Source organism: Lissotriton vulgaris, chromosome 4_1 (genome assembly GCF_964263255.1).
Source record: "Lissotriton vulgaris chromosome 4_1, aLisVul1.2, whole genome shotgun sequence".
Taxonomy (NCBI): Eukaryota; Metazoa; Chordata; class Amphibia; order Caudata; family Salamandridae; genus Lissotriton; species Lissotriton vulgaris.
Genome location: NC_141691.1, coordinates 562,760,030 through 562,783,498, shown reverse-complemented (window position 1 = coordinate 562,783,498; position 23,469 = coordinate 562,760,030). Strand labels below are relative to the sequence as shown.

The 23,469-nt window shown below is 39.1% G+C and overlaps 1 protein-coding gene across 6 annotated transcripts in view; it reads right to left on the bottom strand.

The window, feature by feature from the left end:
• ARPP21 (cAMP regulated phosphoprotein 21) overlaps window positions 1-23,469 on the bottom strand; it is a 325,940-nt gene that overhangs the window by 102,419 nt on the left and 200,052 nt on the right. For all 6 annotated transcript variants that reach the window (XM_086964746.1, XM_086964751.1, XM_086964752.1 and 3 more), the window contains one exon: window positions 15,538-15,664. In XM_086964746.1, the coding sequence (XP_086820872.1) occupies window positions 15,538-15,664 (127 nt within the window). The remainder of the gene's footprint in view (window positions 1-15,537; window positions 15,665-23,469) is intronic.

Here is a 23,469-nt window from a genome sequence, read left to right as displayed (position 1 = left end):
CACGTGCCTCACCCTTGCTACGCCGCAAACCCTTCATTGCGAGCACATATGCTCAGATAGGAATGGTACACTATACTGGTGCAATGTTCTATTTGAGGAAATCCATTTCTGATTTCAAATTCCCATTCAAATTCATAGTCTGTGAATTACAAAAATAGATCAAGAAAGTCGATTTGTGAGTGTAAATAAAGGTATTTACGTTCACTGGCTGTAATTGAGATGTTACTCGGTAAAATCCTGCAGGGCAGAATTTCATTTTCAGCACCACTCCTGCGCACAGTGACAATAAATGTTTTTCATTCTCTAATTGCAGCCAACAGAATGAGTTTAAGTATGAAGTTTAGCCCTTAAATTGTAATTAATTCTCTTCTGATTGTAGTTTTTGATGTTATACTTTATGATACATTGTTGTTATTTCTCTCTCTATATATAATAAACTCATCATTTGAAACTTAATAAATGGCTTATATGCACAACGCAGTGGCAGTTGCCATCGAGTAGTTATGGCTCAGGCACACTTTCTATTAAAAAGGCAATTTTTTGATTTACCTATAATTTTTTTAACCGAGGACAGATTTGCGTGAAATCTAATTTATTCAGTTAAGGTTCAGGCAGTCAATTTTCATGCAGATCTGTGCTAAGGAAAAACGAACTCGTTTCTCATATTATCTCCCATGAGAAATTTTAATTATGCCTCCAGCCAATACCACTGAACGGATTTAAACCAAAAGTGGAATAAAATTAGAGATTTAATAAGAAAACGTGTTTTGTTGGATAGATGTAAATCTGTTCAGCAGTTTTTGAGATAGTAGCACTTAAAAAACTTTTTGAGTGGGCTTTAAAGTGGGCACTTTTGTCTATCTCAGTCGTTTTAACTCATGAGTCACGACTCTCGAATCTCGTCAATCACATTTTGAATGTTTAAAGAAATGTGAGCGACAGGATAAGAAGCCCTCAATTTACTTTTTCAGCCATCTTAAAAAGTGTGAGTAAGCACCGATTAGGAAGTGTCACACTGTGGAAAAAAGAATTTGCACACCAATGTGGGATGAACCCATAGATGACAGAGTCCACGGCTATACTCATGGGGACTCAGAGGCATGGAAACCTCAAGGCCTTTAACAAGAATATTACCAAGAATGGTGCACAACTTCTGAGTCAAAAGAAAATCATGAGGTTGAAAGCAGACATTTTAAGTGGATTTAACTGCCTTTGCATGTGTCACATGCCATAAAAAGCACCACCCCCCATGTTCAAGAGCATCAATTTACCAATGGCATAACAAGAATACATAGCAACATAGCAGGCAAAGTGAATTATGCGTGTGTGTGTGTGTGTATGTGTCTGCCTCACAATAGAAGAGTGACAATTGATAACAAAACTGTAAAGGAAAAAAACTGGTGGCAACAGCATCCTGCATGCTATGGAAGAATTCCTCTAGTGAGGAATCTTTCAAAGCTGAATATATTTTACACATTGATTGGTTGTTTCCAAAAAGGGGATACCCCAATAGCGTCCTCTAATTAGCACAAAATAAGGTAATCTCTCTACAGAGGGATAATTTGCTATTTACATCAAGAAGAAAGACAAAAATACACAGGGCAATCAAATAAGCTAGCTCAAGATTATTATTGAAAATTTTGCGATATTAAAACAACTGATGACTAAACACTGGGGTGTCCTGACAACTGAACGTGTGGTCAAAACCATCCTAGGACACCATACAGGCCTCACATACAGAAGGGCGAAATCACTAAGGGACTCTTTCATACACAGTCACTTCCACAAATATGGAAAATGTAAGGCTTGCAAACATAGCAACAATTGCAGGTCTTACACATTGCCAAATGGAAAACAAATAAGAATCACACAATGTATCACTTGCACATCCGAATACTGTATTTATATCCTAGAGTGTCCATGTAAATTTTAGTAAGTGAGAAACAAGATCATCCCTCTCAAAAAAGAGAATTTTGGAATATTTACATGCCATAAAGGAACACTTTTGTCACATATCCACTTGCAAGACATTTCCAACATAGCACAAAATGAATCTGTATATCCTTAAATTTTTTGGGGCATTGACAGGATTGACAGGCTAGTGAGAAGGAAAGACCGCGAGAAGCTTCTATGCATACAAGAATCACATTGAATTGTTGACCTGGAGACCACAGAGCTTACTGTGGTATGGGAGGTGCCTTTTACATGCAGGTTGCTTGCGAGGACATTGGCAATCCTTTTAATACTTTTTTGCATGTGAATGGCGGTAGCGACCCACTTTGGTTCTACTAAACCACCAGTCCCAGAAAGCATTGCTTCAGGTGTTACACCTGCGTATAATTACTGTGTGTATTTACTGATGCTTGCCGCTTGCCGTCATGTCAAATGGTCTGCCACTGAAGAGGGCTTTGGCCCAAAACGCGTCTGGCAGGAAAAGGACTTTGTTCGCGGCTCGCGCCCTTGCGTTGGCATTAATTCCTACCTGTAAGTGCATCCCACCCGGGGGCAACTCTTTCTTCTATATATATACATGATCCGGGGCACTTTTGGAGGATTTATATGCGGCAGGCTCCGAGCCGCAGAGAATGCACCGCCTGAGAAGCCAGGTCTAACAGGCTGTTAATGGAGCAGCCTGCCAGTGCTAAGGATTGCCGAAAACAAACATGAAAGCAGCCCTGGAACCCACTGGAGGGCTATGAACTTAAAGAAATATGGGTTAAAATATGGGTTAAAAACATTATAGACATTAAAACCGGACCCGATTAGAAAAAGGGATTGAACCGGTACTTCTAAATCCAGCAAGCAGTTTGTAACAGAAAAATCGTGCATTGTGGGAAAAAGCACAAACTATAAAATTGTTTGAAGTACTGTGCCGGGTTTTTGATGTGTCTCCCCATTTCCCCTGAAGAAATTGCATGAGTCAATGAAACGCGTTGGGAAGTTTTAAAATGAACTGGGGCTGTGATCGTGTTCAGTGCAATAATAAAAGGAATGTTTACTATCCTTGCAGAGTGGCGTTCTCATGATCCGGGGCACTTTTGGGGGATATATATATATGCTTTTGCTATGCCCCCCGTTTATGCGCTGAAAACTTTTACATCTGCAGCCACGCATCGCGAGTGAGGAAGCTGCGGACCTTTCCGGCGTGGTGAAAGGTTTGCTCCGCCGGTCGGCTGACTGGAGGACAGCCCAAGACCGATTTCGGTAAGGTTGCTTCATTTCTCCTTTGCATTGTGCGGGTGGCTTGGATACTTGCGCAATAGCGGGTGTGGGGATTGCCTCTTATCTTTACCAGCATTTAGCCTCCACATTACAACACAGGGACTCGGTCTGCCATCCTTCATCCGAGTTTGACGTACGTGTATTCTAGACACGATATTATGATTTCTAGTGACGCGCTAAGAAACAGAGAAGCCACAGCTGAGGCGCGCTTTGACAGTCTTCCGGTTAATGCCCCTAAACAAACAAGTGAGGCACCGGGCTCGGCCGACAGCGATGTGAAAAGTCTACTCAAAACATTGGAAAAACTCCTCCGTGGTGAAATTTCCAAATGGTGGGAGAAGAAATCCCTCGAGAAGTATAGGGATGCGAACAGAATACCGCGTGGTTTGAGAGTTCTCATTGTCCCCACTTATGAGAATCCGGACCCCCAGATGCTCCAAGAATGGGCGGAAAACAACTTGAAAAGCTCAATGAATATGTTACATATTTTAATCAAGTATGCCGAATCTGATCGAAACAAACTGCTACTTGAAATCGACCGAGTGAATGGTCTATTGGAAGCATCAGGAGAAACCGATTTAATTACGAAAACTTAGGCAGAGATTGATATAAGGATAAAAAAGTTGGAAGAAACTATCATCGAGCGTAAAATCACAAAATTCGCCAGAGACAAGCATGATTATGCCACAGGGAGAATCTTTACATTCTCTAGAAAATATGACAATTTAAAACGTAAAGCAGTGGCTAATGCTGGCATCGCTCAAGCAAACCAACCATCAACCTCCGCCAATACTATACCACCAGACAATAGTGACAATCTCTCTTTGAACTCGCTCACATCCGGAAGTGAAGATGAAAATGTACAAGTAAGATCTACAGAAGGTCTTTCCAACTGTGAAAACTTCACACTGATTGATGAACTGAATTTTGTGAGCGAGGACCGGCGTTACTCCCTGCGCTCCCGGCAACCTCAGAACAAACCAGGCAATCAAACAGCCAGCGCAGGCACACAAGGAGGGTCCTTTTTAAACGCAAATACTACACGCGGAAAAGCAAAAAAGAATTGGAGAAGATAACAACCTCGGTAGAAAATACTGTAATCAATCTGACTGACTTTCCTTTATCTACAAAAGAACAACAATTGCTCTCTCTGGGGTTGTCATATTGTCCGCCCAACAGGTTTTCATACAATCAGACCCGGATTGACATTTACAAGTTCATCCGTAAGATTAAACTAATCAAATATTTTAGACTCGAAGCAAAAAGAAAACAAACTGAGTCTAGCATCGAAGTCAACACGATGACTCCAGGATTGCAAGTCTAAGATGCTGCTGGACTACAAAACTTGTTGGATTTGGCTTTTGACAATGACTCACAACCCACTCCTACTGTGAGTCAGAGTACTGAAACGAGCTGCTCAGCTATCACTCCTTTTCGGCCAAAATCGACCTTTCTGCCAATCATGCCACGTGATTCGGTAGATGTGTTTAGTGATAGAGTGATTGTTGAATTGAAAGCACTTAATAGGAAAGTTTTGAGTCAGAAGAATCAATCCAAATACAATGACAAACAGTACCATAGACTTGTGAGCAAACTACAAAAGAATAAAGACATTATCATAAAAAATGCTGATAAGGGAGGAAATACAGTGCTTTGGTCAACTAAGGATTACATCACTGAAGCCCAGAGACACCTTAATGACACCTCTTGTTATCATGCTACTTCCCAGTTTGCGATGAACAAATGCAATGAGTCTACACGCAAACAAATACACACATGGAAACGAAAAGGTTTGCTCACTAAGGACAAATGTAATTTTTTGGTAAAAGATCATCCCATTACACCGGTGTTGTATTTTCTACCGAAAATTCACAAACAGGTAACACCCACTCCAGGTCGTCCAATTATAGCTGCCATAGGTAGCAATAACGAAAACCTCTCTAAATATATAGACTACTTTTTGCAGCCTCACATGCAGAATCTTCTGTCCTTTGTTAGTGACACCACTGACTTTCTCACTAAACTCATGAGAGTGGAATGGAATGCAAACTTACTATTCTTGGTAATGGACATCGAATCACTTTACACGTCGATACACCATCAACATGGCATGAAAGCGTGTAAACATTATCTGGACAGACGTGACATTTGTTTTCGTGAGCACAACATCATGTTAATGGAAATGTTAAATATCTGTCTAGCTACTAATTTTTTCAAGTTTCAGGGTCAGATATACCAACAACTCCGAGGTGTGGCAATGGGCTTGTGTTTCTCCCCTAGCTACTCATGCTTGCATGTTGGCTGGTGGGAGGAACGGGAGCTCAAAACCACACATCGTCATTGGTTACCTTACATCAAGCACTATTGGCGTTTTATAGATGACGTCTGCATCATCTGGCAGGGTTCAGCAAATGACGCTGAAATGTTTGTTGAGGAGATTAATAGGAATTCCTTTAATCTTAAATTCACCTCCAGCATTACGACTGACTCAGCCGAATTTCTTGATGTCAACATTTTCATTAAAAACAACCAAATTGAAACCTGCCTGCACAGAAAGGCCACTGCAGGCAATTCAATTTTGCACGCTCACAGCTCTCACCCTGCCCACACGATTCGTAGTGTCCCCTAGGGTGAGTTCATTCGTATCTGCAGAATATGCAGTGAAAATGACTCCTTGGAGAAATGTCTCAATGTATCTAGACAACGTTTCATTCACAGGGGATACTCTGATTTCATTCTTGATAAGGCTCTCCACAAAGCTCGCGCTATTGAGCGTAAAACACTACTGATGCCCAAAACTCCTAACAGCTCAACTGATGAAAGCACTGTGCGCCTCATTACCAACTACAGTACACAGGAGCATAAAATCAGGAGCATCATCACTTCTGAATGGCCTATAATCCTCGCGGATGTCATTCTTGGACCTATACTATCTAGAAGTCCTAATATCACATTCAGAAGATCACCTAGTATGCGTGATGCACTCGATAGATCCATGCCCGAAGATCCACCTAAAAAGAGTTTAACCACCAAGACAGGATTCTTCCGGTGCACTTCGTGCAGAGCTTGTACCTTTGCTAAGAATAGTACTCATTATTTTACAGCATTTTGCTCCACACCTGTCCCTATTCGTGAATACCTCACTTGTAGATCAGAATTTGTTGTGTACAAACTGAAATGCACATGCAACCTGGAGTACATTGGAAGTACTAAACTTCCGGTACACCAAAGGATATTGCAGCACATCCGTGCAATTGTCAATAGCGACAACAACTACCCTGTCGCGCGACACTTTCGAGCTGTCCATGATAAAAAATTGAGGGATCTCGAATATACAGTTTTGTGCTCAGTACCTCAACCCGGACGGGGAGGTGATAGGATGAAACTTCTTCGGCAGAAAGAATCTCATTTAATTCTGGCCTTAGACACCAAGGCACCTAATGTTTTAAACTTGACCGAAGATCTGAGCAATTTTCTATAAACTGTTTAAGGACAGTTCGAGATGATAATTCTTCCTGTATTATGTACGTTAGTTTTCTGATGTGGTGTAGACTATCACAGAGTGGTTGGCCGGCTGGCCAGCCTGCATTTGTATATACTTTGTTTAGGTGTTTTTATTCCAATTATATTGAAATACGTATTTTGTGGAGTTGTACACCTATTTGCAAAGTTTCCTGTTATATTATCATGTTCTGTCCTGTCAGGCCAATTTGACTTCAGCTGCGACTATTCTTATGATTTTTTCCCTTCTTACTTTTCCCGTCACCATTTCACTTCTTTCATTTTTTCTTGCTTTCTCCCATATGTCTGGTTTTATTATTTATTTTTGGTTCAATTTTTATTTTCCTCAATATGATGCTTTGGTCCCGTGTTCACTTAAACAATTGGTGAGTTATGCACTTCACAGGTTGTGATTCTTAGCTGCTTATTTCAAGTTCAGCAGAAAGATGTTACTTTTTGGCACCATGTCAGCAGTAATATGTTATTTTTTGGCACTATGTCATCATCTTGCTTGTTTATATTGAGAGTAACAGTATAACCTTAGTTTGTTTTTTTAGGCACTTGGCGTCACTGTTATTTGTAAATACACAGCTCCCCTTTAAGAATCATAACATTCTAAATAGTATTATTACCTGATACATGTTGTGCGTTTAACTTCATGTAATCATTTGTGACCATGAGCGTTTCAGCATTCATTATGTTACATTCTGTGCTATTTTGTTTCCACATTATGTTAAGTTTTTAGTCCTTCCTTTGTGTTTATTACCTGGAGAAGGTGTGTAACATCAGTGGTGTTCATTGTAGCCCTTTGTTTATGTTTAGTATTTAAACACTTTTTTGTTTCTGGCGCGCTGTGTGAACAAGCTCTCTTGTAGAGTGAAACGCGTCATCCTTAATAAAATACGTCTTCCCTGCTTTCCATTGTGGATCTACTTTGTTGAGGCTTCATTCATTTGCTGGCTACGAGGTGTTGTGAGGTCCCGACCGCTGGTTCCTTTACTGTTCTGGAACCTGGACCGTTTTCTTCATATATATATTGGACAGTGAGCAAGGGCGTTCACGCCCGAAACGCGTCTGTTTGGCAGTGTGTTGCACCTCTGCACTTTATCATGAAATAAAGAAAGAAGAATATCGAAGTAAGTCTGGCTGTGGATTTATTCACCTGTGTCTGCGTACTGGACTTTGTGTGAAAGCGCTGCACAAGTTTTCTGGTTGGAGTGTATATATATATATATATATATATACTCCAACAAGTAAGTAGTCCTGTACTTCCAGCTTCTGTCTGGTGAACAAAGACCAATCGAATCCCAAATGTGAGGCAAAACGATATTTATTAGACCAAGTCTAACAGCTTAGCGGACTGACGCGATCACAGTTGGTTATAACTTAGTATGCCGTGTTTTTAAATGCTGTAGTGCGCACCATGTGACAAATAGACATAAACAACATACTTCGCAGTAAGACCATGTGCAAATGGGGATGCTACAAGGGGTAATTTGTAGCCATTAGAAAGAAAGAAAAATCAATTCGTATACTGAGTAAATTCGTAGCATTATACTGCGTCCCTGCTTAAATGCATAAGAAACTCATAATTGAATAACTTAGTCTATACAGTACCAATGAAAAAATGCGCAAATGTAAACTGATACACACGTGCAAAATATCGCAATTTTTAAACATTAAGATAGGTGTGATTTTTCTCATGTTAAAAGTAATATTATACATTCTTAAAACCACACTGAGATCGAACAGTTTCAATTTAAAAACCTCCCGTTGGGGATGTGTAAATCTTTAGCAATGTAAACATAACGATTGTGCAACATACGCAAATACATTAAGTACTGTTATGACTATAACTAGATTGTTATAGAATCAAAATATGAGTTCTATACTGCAGCGGGGACATCGGACAAATATGGCTACCCCTCTGTAATTGATGCATATCGGCTGACCTGCCAGTTGTTGAATAAATGTATATCCAGCACAAAGTGATGCTTGGAGCCCGCGCGGCACTCCAGGCTTGGATTTATCAAATTGATATATTTATTTCAATGCTCGGACCAACGCGTTTCAGCCACACCTTGGCTTTTTTCACGGTGAAAGGCCAAGGTGTGGCTGAAAAGCGTTGGTCCGAGCATTGAAATACATTTATCAATTTGGTAAATCCAAGCCTGTAGTGCCGCGTCTTTGGTGGAAATATATATATATATATATATATCAAACACACGAAGGTTAGCCCCAAGGAGAGATACCACAGGCAGTTAGAGTAGTTTGTTTATTCTGATTTGGCTTCCTTCCAGGAATCGGCCTTTGGGAGGCAGGCTGCTCGTGATTTGGCAGCTGCAAAGCAGAACGGAACCTTTTCAACAGAGACTGTCACCAACCCACTGGGGTATTTATTTTGCATATTCAAGTGTGTACAAAGCAGACCCACATGGGAAAACCTTGACGGACTACGAGGACCAAGATGCCGTGAAGATGGCCACGCCCACTGGGGCAGGTTCTCTAAATATCGTGTGCGCAAGTTTCCTGCCTTGCTGTTCACTGCAGCAGCGCCACTAACGAAAGGAAGTGTGTTCCTGAAACGCATTTGGCGATGTTTTGAGGTGTTGCCAGTTAATGCTGAAGCTCCGTTTGCAAGCTGCCAAATCAGAATAAACGAACTACTCTAACTGCCTGTGGTATCTCTCCTTGGGGCTAACCTTCGTGTGTTTGATATATATCATATATATATGTTCTACCTTCCTAACTTACTACTTTTGGTATTCACAAAAGTTAGGATTTTGTCTTAAGAAAGACTTAAGATAGACTTAAGACAGAATCCTAACTTTAGTCTATCTTAAGTCTGTCTTAAGACAAAATCCTAACTTCTGTGAATACCAAAAGTAGTAAGTTTAGAAGGTAGAACATATATACAGCAACATCTGCATTGTATCACTTCTGTCATATGATGATGGTGAGAGAATTTCCTCATTTCCTCTAAGTTCAAATGCAGCAATGCTTTCTGAGAGAAAAGGTTAAACAAAGGCTTCCTTCTTCATCACATGGGTAATTGAAGCCAAGGGATTAAATCTAGCCTGGTGCACCTTTCTTTAAAAGTTGTTATCCTTTTATATGGACACCTTCACTTAATAATGCAGAAAGCAAAGGAGCAAAAACAAAAACATCCCCTTGCTGTAGAAAACAGCCATTTAACCATCAGTATTGCAGTGTCTAACGTTGGTCGGAGATAGCTGGAAACTTGCCACATTTTCAGACTGTCCATGTGCATAGAAAAACATACAATGAATCAATTTTTTTTCACAATCAATACCATCAGGAAATCTGCCATGGTTTAGGATCTCACAGTTCAACATTTTACACTCTTGATTTAACGTAATTCTTGTGGACGTTATGAGGATAAACCATTAACAGCAGTCTATTTTAGAAAAGTGTACTTTGTATGGACACTCAAGGACCCTTCCCTGGCCCGCTATATTCTATTTGTGTTTAGATGTGATTATATCTGTAAATTATTTCTTTGCTTATGTCATCAATGTTATGTCTGTTGATGACATGTTTGTCATCAGTCATACCATTTGTGATGCCATTCATGATACAATGATCAACATATTTTGGGGCATTAGAATGTGTTAAACTATGTTGATTGACATTTTCCATGGCCCTTGTAAGATTAGATTGAATGTTCAAGATCCCAGCAAGATAACTTGTTTTAAGTTATCTCCCTTTACTTTATGAACAATGCACTAAATACAGCTAGATGAAATTAATCTCAATGATTATTTTTTGTATAATATACTCTAATGATTATTCATCATGTCTAATCACAACTCTGTATTAAACAAACATTATAAAATTAATTTCCTGGTTTATTCATGAGAACATATTTCCTTTAAAATATTTGACTCAAGCCCCAAAGCCCGTCTTTGTAGCCTGTGAACTTAAGTACTACAGCAAAGAAGAGGATGGATTCAGTCTCCTGAGTCCACACTGAGCAACAAAACGGCAGAAAATGGAGACTGCTTTGTGCATCTTTCATCTTCTTTTTAGCAAGTGAAGCAGCACATCAAACAGATGAGTTAATGTTCCTGCAGATGTCTTCCAGTGTGAAACGCTCAGTTTCAGATTCTGTTACTGCCTCTTTGCTGTTTTGTTTACTGGCCATGTAAACATACTTTTTAGTGTCAGTGTATATTCTGGCTAGAGTATGAGTGCATGTGTCTTCCTATACCAGTAAGGTACCACAGTCCTGCTCAGTGCAACCCATGTCTAATTGCTAAAGAGATTCCCTTCCCAATATTATAGTTATAATGCCCAAGTTTCAGTCTTTGCATGTTAGTTACTATAATGACCAAGGAAAAATAAGTACAATTTAATATTGGTGCTGTCCTACTCATCGTGGATACTTATTCTAATACTTGAATGGCCCTGGAACACTGCGCACTAAATATTGTGACTCTTTAATGTGATTGTCAAAAGATCAACAACCATAATATCAAAAAGGTAAGTATATTCAGTTAAGTACAGATTCACTAGATGGAGTGTTATCAATAATACATTAGTACTTCTCAATCTATACTTACCTTATTGATATTTTGGTTGTAAATATTTTGGCAATAATATTATTGTTCTATGATATTTAAAACTCGTGTAATTGCTTCCCCACTGTTCGTATGTCCAATGTCCTGCTGTAACTGTTTATCAGTTTCAGTGTAAATATAGCCAGTATCTAGGTGTATTTTTTTCTCCATCCTGTCGGTGTAGTTTCCTGCCCTTGGTATGAATTACTTTCTGTTACAGTTTATTGATCGTATTATTGTTAGCATGTCTCTGTGTTCTTTAATGTCTCCCAATTTCAACTGTTATAAACAGCCCCATCACAATATGAGAGTACTCCCACCAGAGACAGGATATATTCTAGCATATTATATGATATATATATATATGTATTTCTTATATTTTTATTTTGCTAAGGATTCAAACATAAAATATGCATACAATAACAATAACCTGTCACGTACTCTTTCATTTACATTTCATTTTTCTAGGGGGGTAGTAATTGTACAACAGAACTACATCAACCAGAGAAACGAAAATTAGCTATGTAATAGGCAGTAGAAAAACAAAGCATAAAAATAATTAGCACATTAATCCTGAATCATACCATGCCAAAAAGCATTACATTTCCGTAGTGCCTTAAGTCCTCTGACACTGGCCAGAGCTTTTTCATGCTCAAAAAATTCTGTAAAAATACCCCAACACTCCATTAGGTTAGATGGCTTCAGAGATATCCATGCCCGTGCCATAGCTAATCTTGCAGAAACTATGACTATAGTTATCAGAGCTCTCTTTGCTCTGTCAACATTGTCTCTGCAGCCCAACATTATCTTGGTTGTATTGAAGACCACCTCCAACCCAAGTCAAATTCTTAATCTATTCGAAACCTCTTGCGAGAAAGCTGCTAGCATAGTGTACTCTGCAAACATATGAACAATATTTGCTTCATATTCCCCACACTTAGGACAACCCCTCCTATTGCTTAAATGCTGAGTAGCTGTTTGTCCCCACCTAGCTACCTTATCAGGTGTATAATACAACATAATTATAGTTTTAAATTGTTAAAGCCTCAAATTAGTAGACCATACTGCCTCTTTTGCTGTAGATAGTGCTGTCTCAAGTGTTGTACCAGATATCTCCTCCGCAAGATATGCACTCCATTTCTCAGCTAAAACATCCATAGGATCCAATCATTCCCGACTAAATATTTGATATGCGGCACCAATTAATTTTCCCTGACCAGGTCCATGTAAAAAGGTCAGTAATTGGTGAAGCTTCACCTCCCTGGGTCCTTGTGATCTCATAAAATAAACCCTAAATTGAAGATACTTAAAATAATGCTGATGTGGAATTAAAAAAAAAATCTTTCAAGTCTTGAAAAGCACGAAAACCCTCCAGATCATACAGATCTTCCAATTGAGCTATCCCAAGACTGGCCCAATGTTTAGCTATACTATGTAAAAATATATCTGGAAGAAGTGGATTATCCCAAAGCGGGAACTTAGGAAAATAGGTGGGCACAGAATATGTGGTTGATATGTGTCGCCAAACCATAGCTATGCTCCTCAGGGTCTTAAATCGTACCCTCTTAATATAGTTGGGGTCCTGTATTCAATAGAGAAATCTACTAGAGTCTTGATTTAGTAAAAGTCTATGACTAGAGTCTTGGTCCTTATTAGAAAAAAGACTACAAAATCTACTCGTAAATGATGCCCAGTATAATTTAAATTCAGGAAGTGCTAAACTGCCTTGGGTGAATGGATATTTTAAAACCTTAATAGCCAGACTTGCCCGCCTGTACCCCCAAATAAAACTGCCTACTATACCATCTAATTTCTTAAAAAACTAATTCGGAAGTTTCAAAGGAATAGATCTAAATAAATAAAGAAACCTAGGAAGAATTGACATTTTGATAATATTACACCCTCCTATGATACCAATTGGAAGCTTGTAAGATTGAAGGGGTCTCCTCGTACTATTGTTAGCTTACCTACTCACAGTGGAACTTCATTCGTTGTTCCGGTGTTAGTAAGATTCCTGTCCCATTGTCCCTTCAACTCTGTCCAGATGTTTAGATGTTCCAGTTTGTTAGACAATAATAACATCATTGTGTTGCCTTTTGGTACCCCCCACCTCCATTGTACTTGTCATCAATTCCAACAATGAGAATAAAGAGCTGTGTGTTTATTTTTGCAACTTAAGGTTCGATATAAGGGACGACTCAAGTTATGGAGTAGATGCTCCTGTCGTGACAATGATTACTCTATAGTGTAGAGGAAGCAATAGGTTGAAGTTGAAGGGTGACAACGTGATAAAGGAAAGTAATAGAGAAAAAGCACTGACATATATCCTACAGAAAGACAATGATGAGTACAGATGTTCAGCTTTAAAACAGCATAAAGAAGCCCATTTCAAAAGAAAAACTTTTTTTGTGGTTTTCTTTAATGTCAAACAATATTTCACATAATAACTTATTTTATTTTAAACAAATCACTATATTTTCACAAACATGTAATGGAAATTCTTCCTAGGCATTTATTATAATCAATAAATAATTGTTGGTTCATTGCAACATTACATCCATTTCAATGATGTGATTTGACACAGTAGGAAAAGAGACCGGTTCACTGTGAGACCTGCTACTCACTCTCTTACAGTGTAACGGCCCCCCTCCCAACTGCACTTCCTTGTAGTCCAGAAAGGTTATATGGATCCCAATCCATACATTTTTGAGCACCTGCAGAATGAATGTTACAGTCCTCCAAAGTCACAATAAACAGCTTGTTGTTTGACGATTACATTCCTAGTGCATTTTGTTCAAATGTGAAACAAGTGAGCCTGCAATCCCCGTGTAAAAATCTGTATCTGATTTCCTTAATAGAGTTGAGTTGTGACATCTCTAGTCACCTGTAATAAGAAAATGACGAAGCTGCCCAACTATAATAAGTTAATATTGAGTCCTGAAATGATAATGCTTCTGCCAGCAGCGAGGGTGAAAGGCAGGCTACGGAGGATCAGTACAGCTGCAATTTAAAATTTAAAAATGCTTTTCATTCTTCTGACTTTTTTTTAACAATTAACCAGTGACCAGTAGAAAGTAGATATCTTTGACAATACACCTTTTTTTGTACACTTGGTCCCTCTGTATGAGTTTTATGGTAACTGATATGCTATATATCGGATCCGATAACATCTGTCTCCGCTGGATGAGAATGTACCAAGTGCTATAACTGCCACCCAATACTTTTTTCAGAGATATTGGCGAATGACATGCAGATTTTGGTGCTTGACACACAAAAATCCATACGTCCTGGTATTTACAGGCATTTCCCTAGATAAATATTGGCAAGTTAGACCTTACAGGTTTTACTTTATGTGGGGGATGCAGCATTTGTCACAATACACACAATGTCAATATGTGCAGTAAACAGATGGCTGGCCAACTTGTACTGAGGGTCCACAGATCATTGCACGGAAGATGTAATTTCTCTGAATACTTTAATCTGACTTCCATAAACTGTATATAATGTTTTTTTGTGTGTTTTGGTGTGGTTACAAATTCTATTTGCATTCGTCATGTTTGCAACTATACTACTGGTTTCATTTGAAAGAGCAAGACACCAAGGATTTAAGTGGGAATTAAAGTGTTAAGGTGTGACCAGGTAGTATAAGGACTTAAATTCCCTCTGCTGTTCAATAAAAGGATATTGCAAGTGGCATCGGGAACCATGACCTTATAAAAGGAACTCGGCCTCATTCCTTTATATGGTCACAGAACTCCTCTGTTACTTGCACAATCAAAAGAATATATGTAATTGAGTACTTTATCCCATACATAACTCATTCTGTAGCAAACCTCGTTTTACCAACTTTCTGTTTCATAGCAAAAATACATGTAAAATGAATACTCTTGTTTGAATTTCTAAATGCACATTTTACTTAAAAGGACAGTCGCTATGCTCCTTATTTATAAAACAGAAATACCATAATTAACAAATATAGATGATTTCCAGGTAGCAGAAATAGGTAGTGATTCAATACTGAATTCTGACACTGCTCATAAAAGTGTTCATGATATGCACAATTTCAGGTTTCAAATGGTATAATTTAATATTTTTAATGCAGACGTCTATCTAATTAAATATTTTACTACTTTATATTATGATATGCAATGCGCAAAAGTGAAGACGAATCGAGACAGCATAACAACAAATTAATTCCTTACCATTTAGGATAAAGACAAATGTTTAAAAATACCTGATTGTTGTGCAGTCTGCGATATCTGTTGACCTCTTTGTGCACTGTATGGAACGGAGGCCATTGGTCGGAACGGCTGGTTTGCTGAGGTAGGGTATTGCCCAGATGAGTAATAATACACAGGCATCTGCATGATGGAAAAGCAAATAAGATCATCAGAAAAAACAGCTGGGAAAATTCCTTTTCTTTAAATTGTTCATGAAAGACTCATACATATTTTCCATTTCCCGAATATATAGCTCAGTTTATTTGCGTTTTAAAAAGGGAGAATCAGCTATACAAGGGGTTGGGGAAACATAAACGTTGTTCAGTATATGGATGTTTAAACCTGGGAGTTTTTGAGTGAAAGAAATTATGAAATGTCCCAGTGAGTAAGGCTATTTGAGAGATTAAAGTGGGTGATAGCAAGCACCCAAGAAACCTTGTATTGTGCACCATCACACCTCAGGCTCTATGTTCGACAATATTAACGTTTTGCAGCAGTATTTAGGTTATATTTATACAAACACATAATATTGATGATAGACTTCTTGGAGCACGTCTTTCCTACTGTAGAATACATTCACATGGAAGAGGTAACAATCTTAAATGAAAGCCAAGGAAAGAAGAACTTGACAAAAACGAGCACTGAAGAATAAGTATTTGTTGAAGTTTAAGATGAACATCACACCCAAAGCAAAGTACAGGAAGGAGTATAAGTAAACATTTGGCAATGCATGCGTCTTTGAACGAGTGACATATCTGGAGTCTAGAAGTAAATCACATGTTGCATAAAAATAAACAGAAGATGAAAAGAAAGACATTTTGGGACAGGTCTGCAGAGTCAAAGTTACCCGATAGTCAAACTGATATCACATCAAATCAAACCATCTGGTGGGAGGAAACAAAGATTCTGCTAATTTACGGACATTTTAAATCTATTAAAGAGTCCAGATTCACCTCCACTTTAACTTTGTAAAACAGTGCAGTAACCATGCCATTTTTCTCTACTCCTATGCCATTTTGCACCAAGAAAAATTTAAAGAAACTGGCACTTAAAATTGCAGGCGAGACAACTAGTCATTACAAAGCAAACACAAGGAGATGATGGACGGAGCGCAGAAACTTTTCAGACACTCACCCCCAGTCACAGATATGGGTTGAATTCATCATCATTCTTTCGCTCACTTCGCCACCTCAGTTCAGACCTACCTATATACAAATCAGTCTTGACCCTGTGCCCCATGGGAACAGTCCAGCCCGAACTGCCAAGCCGAGTCATGCCTGAACCGGGAACAAGCATCCTGGGACCGGGGTCAATGTAACACCCCTCATCAGCCAGGCTAGCTTGAATCCAGTGGCACAGTGAGCAAGAGACCCACGTCTAGGCATACCCTGCCAACTTAGAGTGAACAAAGCAAACACAAGGAGATGATTGACGGAACGCTGTAACTTTTCAGAAACTTGCCCCAGTCACAGATCCGGGTTGAATTCATCATCGTTCTTTAGCTCACTTTGCCACCTCATTTCAGACCCAGCTATAGACCCGGCGATGATGGGTTCAACCCAGATCAGTGATGGGGGGGTGAGTGTCTGAAAAGTTTCAGCACACCTGAACATTAGAACAAGGCGAGCCTGATACCCAAACACTTTACTGTGAGTTACTCTTGTAGTGCTCGTGGATTAGACCTGTATCCAATGGATCAAAATCACATAGAATTAGCGATGGCCCTCTTTTGGAATGCTCCTGGCATATTCCTTAGTTTTACGAGTACACCAGAAGTAATTATTGTGAGTAGCAATATTTCATTCATTTATTAAAGAAAGTTTGGAAACATTTGGAAGAACCAGATACTCTGTGGAATGCTTAGAGGAAACTCTTTGTGTAACAGTGCATCATATATTGTTAGTTCAGAAGAAGATGCAGATAGGATCTAGAACTAAAGAAAGTCTGCACTGATGTGTTAACTCTGCATATTGATTAGTTGACTAATATATCTCAAATTACTTATTGATACAGTACAGAACAGAATTGCAGACGATATTGTCTCTATTCCTGCTAAATGAGATTATATAAGATAAATATTTGTGAGTTATATAGTTCTCAATATCTTGGAGGATTGTTTGGGTATAAACAACACATATGGAATATGTTTTTTTTTGTTTTTGACAGTTTATGCCAAGGTCATACAATGGTAGGGTTTTGGGTAAAATATTTAAAGTCAAGGGGAGAATCTCTCTTTGGTATACCAGAAGAAGCTTGGCTTACATCTGGATTCCAGTAGTAAGTCATGAATACCCTATACCTAATACTCGAATTCAGAGGTAAGTCAAGTGAGCTCCAAGAGTAAGTCATAGCAAAATCTTTCTGAATCGAGCCGGGTAGGTTTGTCTCCCGAAGTAAAATTACATTTTGTGACCATATGATTCTAATAATAAGTTTATTAAAATACTGAGATGGTGCATCGGTGTAACATTACTTTAAGGTTGAATAGTCTTAATACACATAAAGCTGTATTCAGGGGCATTCATTGTGTTGTAGTAACACATTTTAATTATGTCACCCAAGGGTAATCATAAAATGCGAACCTTTTTTTTATACAGGAAACTTAAACCTGTACCTCATAACTTGCCCTTAAACCCTTGCAATAATGAGTTCTCTTAAACTGCCATTTTAAATATTTAATAATGTTACAAAAGTGTATGTATGTATATTTGGATTTGTATAGGTTGAACTTAGTCAAAAAGCAGCAATTCATGGACAGGGTCAAATGTTAATATACTGTCAAAGCAGCTGGATTTAATATACAGTCAAGGCACTCAGATTATAAGAGCTGAAAAGGACTATTGCTGCATTGTGACTTAGTGTCTTTAAAAGAGGGTCATTATCAGCTCTGTCCGAAATTGGAGAAGGGTAGGGGTACTGCCGAGTGGTAAAGAGATGTTCCAGATTCTCCATGCATAGATGGATAAGGCTTACTTGCTAATTTTTTTCCCCACTTTTTCTTCTCCATTAAGATGTCCTGACTGTGGGCGTGTCGAGAACCATCAGATTTGGTAAGCACATTTTCTAAATAGGCAGGGATGTTGGTTGTGATGCATGCTAAAATTGCATATTTTATCCACAGTTGTACATGACATTAGTGCAGTATACATTAAGGGAACTTCCACCACAGGATGTTGCATGGCGACTATTTAGACAGTTATAGCTATGTGTTCGAATTGTGTATGTTCTTTACTGAAAACATGGCAAGTGAATTTAAAAAAAATGTAGGGCCATATTATCAAGAAAGGGCGATACATTATCGCAGCTTTTATCGACAGGAAACTGCTGCTAAAGCGGCGATAAAGGGCTTGATAATATGGCCTTGTGAATTCCAATAGAAGCCCATGTTCTGGTCAAACATGGGCGTCTATTGGAATTCTGAAGAGCACATTATCAAGCCCATTATCGCCGCTTTAGCGGCAGTTTCCTGCCGATTAAAAGCGGCGATAATGCATCGCCCTTTTTGAATAATATCGTCCCCTTGCACCCCAAAGCCTCCCCACCATCCCAGCTGTTCAGGAAGGACCTCAAGACCTGGATGTTTAACCAACAGGTACAGGCAGAGTGATCTCACAGATTGATCCTACAGCACCTTGAGACCCACACGGGTGAAGCAGCCGCGCTCTACAAATCCTGATTGATTGCTTGACTATGTAACTAAGGCCCTCATTACGAAATATGCAGGGACACCACATTGGTAATCTCCCACAATGAAATAAATATATAGTATGGTGCGATAATGCTGAGATAAGGGATTACTGCTGAATTACACGTTTCCCCTGAGGAATGGGAAATGTGTAAATCAATGAATGTTTCTGCACCTATTTCCAGAGATTTTCCTATATCCATTCTCTTTTCCCCCCAAGTACATCTTGTCAGGTTTTAACTGACGAAATTGGTTTGGGAAAGAAATAGGGTGCACACTATTCCCATGCATTTCAGAATCCTAAATTGGCTATGAACTCCTTTTCATTGTCAAATTGAAATTACTGCACATCTTTCAATGTGGTCCTAAAACTCTCCTTGTGTGAGACGCCCTTAATCATGAAACTTTCCTTCTTTAAAAAGTATGTTTACTGGCAGTTAATACAAAGTCCTATTACCGAATAATAAATCCTGTAGTCTTAGAAAAGTGGGGTAACCCTCGTGGCCCTGTACAGCGTTATATTTTTGAGTAAATTATATAAATGTGCATAATTGTATGTAAATGTAAAAAATAGCTTACTCTCTAGATATATGTAATAGGTTCTTAGTGTAACCCTATAAAACTATGGCTTCTCATGTTATGTTATGTCAGACATATTTGCAGAGCACTCTGTTACCCGAAGGTGTCCTGGCGCTATGTCATGTATGTAGAAAGAGATCTAGGGAAAAGGCATAGTTGTTAAATAGCCAGGTTTTCAATTGTTTCCTGAATGTAAGCAGATCAGTGGCGGATCTAATGTGAAATGGTAGTGCATTCCATGCTTTGACTGAGCCTATGATGACACTTCTTCCACCCCAGATTGCTTTTTTCAATGTGGGAACCATGAGACTTTTTGATCCAAAACAGCGAAGTACACTGTTTGGTTCGTACCATTTGAGCTTCTGCCTAAGGTAAAGGGGTCCCATATTATGAAGAGCTTTAAAGGTAGCACATAAGACCTTAAATTTTAAAGGCTGCCTGTTTGGAAGCCAATGTAATTCCCTTATTTCAGATGCCACAGACTTGAATTTAGGAATGCCTGAGAGAATTCTGCCTGCTGCATTTTAGAACATTTGCAACTGCTGCTGTTGTCAATTCAGAAATAAGTCAGTTGCAGTAATCTAGTTTAGAAAACACTAGTGATGTCAATACTCGTTATTTTGATTCATACAGAATGAACCACAGAATTAATTTTTATTATACTTAAAGTGAGGAAGGTATAAGAGGTGATTGATTTTACCTAGTCATTCAAATTGAGTTCATTGTCCATTAGGATGCCTAGATTTTTGTTTTTTTCCACTCGTGGTGGTAGGGAGCCAAGTTCTTCCGGCAACCATGATGGTCACCAAAAGGATGCGCAGTTTCCAAATAGGATAACTTCAGTTTTACCTGAATTTAACTTCAAGCAATGATTGCTCATCTAGGTGCTGATAGTACGCACACAGTTGCAGAATCTGTGTCCGTGTCCTGGTTGGAGAGTGACACAACGATATGTGTGATCAGTATAGGAAATCAATGAGAAGCCAAACAATCTTATCACAGAAGCCAGGGAGAACATGTACACATTAAACAGTGGGGGGCCCTGGCCGGAAAAAGGTTCTGATTCAAATGGGTACAAGGCAACCATTTGTTTTCTGTCAGAAAGAAAGGATCGCAACAGAGCCATTGCAGTACCCAGCAACCCTATTCTGGCTAAGCAGTCCATCAGTAGATCATGATGTACCCATCAAATGCTGCGGAGAGATCTAATAATACCAAGGCAGCATTTTTACCTGCATCAAAGGCTTTTGTGGACTTAATCAGAGCCAGCTCCATGCTATTTCCACAGCAAAAACCATATTGTGTGGCATCTAAATGCAGATTATTTGGAATAAACTCTGCAAGTTGTATGTTCATGGTCTTTTCCACCAATTGTGCAGGAAATGGAAGCCTCAGCATAGGGCAGAAATTATTTGGGTCACTAGGACTAGGATTCGTTTTTTTATTAGTGGCAATATAGAAGCGACTTTCCACTCTTTTGGGAAGAGACCCCTTTTGAACATCATATTAAAGCAAGAGGTGAGGTTTTCTGCTATAGTTCTTCTGGCAAGTTTTTTTTGCATTTTCAATCGGTCAGGTGAAGTAGGTTGATTTTTCAGTATGAAGAAGTGTTTTATATTCAGATAGGCAGTGTTTGCATTTGATTCTTTCCTCCATAGGGTTCTTGACAGTTACATCTTTGTTACTACTTTTAAAGAGTGTCTGAATACGAAGGCGCAGTGGGTTGCTGGCGTTTGGTACACACTGAAGTATCTGGCGCTAAATTCATTGTTACCAACCTGGAGCCATCTGGAATATAAGGACATGGCCGCTTTTAAGTCCTCTGGATATTTGGGCTGAGAAGTGGCAAGAAGGTACATGAGTTGATTTGGTTTTATTTTATTCCAGGCATGAATTTTAAGTGGCCTAGAGATAATATGGGCGTCTGGGTTTCTAGGTAGAAGGTTAGCTGCGAATATAACTACATGATGGTGAGACCATGTTAAAGGCAATGCGACTTGGTATTTAGGTGAGGTGTAATTGGTAAAGATGCCATCCAGCGCATGCCCTGCGTCATGTGTTTGCCCTTGCACCACTTGATCAAGGCACACACTGATCTTGATATATGAAGCATGACTTTGTGTAAATAGGAGGTGCCTGGCTCCTACAACACAGGCGCCGTACTGGAAAGGACCTTTCCGATTTTTATTGAATTTATTTGTTCCATTTTCCCTTTTATTTAAAACAACAGTTCCAGTACAGCTCTTTCACAGGGAAGCCTGTGAATAGAGCTGGGGGTTGCTGGACCCCAGTTCTTCACATACTATATAATTTGCCCATCTGTTTTAGCACGATACGAGGAGCCGATTGGCCATGCCCACCTCAATATCGAAGGGGGTTTCACCAGGGCTAAAGCATGTTGTCCACGCAACTCTAAGTAATGATTAGATGACCAGGGAACACCCACACTGCTTTCTTTTCCTTATAAGCACAACTTTGTGCAAATAGGAGATGTCTGGCTCCTACAACGCTGGTACCATACTGGAAAGGAAATTTCCAGTTTTTATTGGATACAGCACTCACATGACTTGTGAAGCTAAGTGTGCAAGTAATAAAATAAAAATAAATAAAATAATGTAATTAAAAACTCGCCATATCTGATGACTACTAAAAGGGACCTTAACTGGAACCAATTGACTTTATTGCACCAAATTCACAACCTATTGAAGTGGCAAATACTTATATCAATAAGAGGTGTATACATTTTTAACCGCCTGTTTCAACAACTGAATATTTTCACTGATCAGTAACCAGGTTCATCAGCATGAGATTATCCCAATTCTTATTGCCTGAAAAGTCCATTTGATTACTGTTCCGTGGGTGGAAGAGCAACCCTTGTCAATAGGGAATACTCAGGTTTCATTTGACCTATTGCATGCATATATCACGCCAGACCCTGAGTGAAGCAGTAGCAGGGGCCCTTGCTCCACTCACTGGGCATCAGTGAGTCCACTGCTTCCCAGGTACTCTGCAGTGTTTTTTAAGGGAGAAATCCTTGGGAATCCCTAGTCCCAGACTGAACATCATGTGCACCTACCACCAATTCTAGGCCGGGGGGCACTGCCAAGAGCCTGCATGTGTATGTTAGCCAAACTTGTGTACCCATGACGTTTTGTTTTTTACTTTTTAAGAGACCCCCATGATGCAATATTATAGCATCTTAAGACACACTTGTTGTGCAACAGGTCACACAATTATATCTTATTCTAAACTATACAATAATATATTTGCAAACAGAAACATTTGGATTTCTGACCATGATCTACTAAAATTGTACCTTGCAAATAGCCTTCTGATATCTAAGAATAGGGGACAGAAGTTGCCCTGCACAGATGCTTGCTGCTGCTGTTTGCGACAGACAAAACCTGCTGTGAATCTTGAGAGTATACATACACTATCTGCAGACATCAGAATAGAAAGTAATGTGATATTCTAACGATAATCTCGACAGTAACGCTAATGAGTAGGTGCAGAATTGTCAACTGAGGTATCAACCTGCATACTGTGGGTCAAGCCTTACTGAGTGTATTTAAGTGTTGAGAAAAGGGGGATGTACTAAGGTAATTTGTAAATACTCTTAAGTGGTATGTGCGCCCATTTCCCAGGGAATGTATATATGTGTTAAGCAACTATTGAAATTATA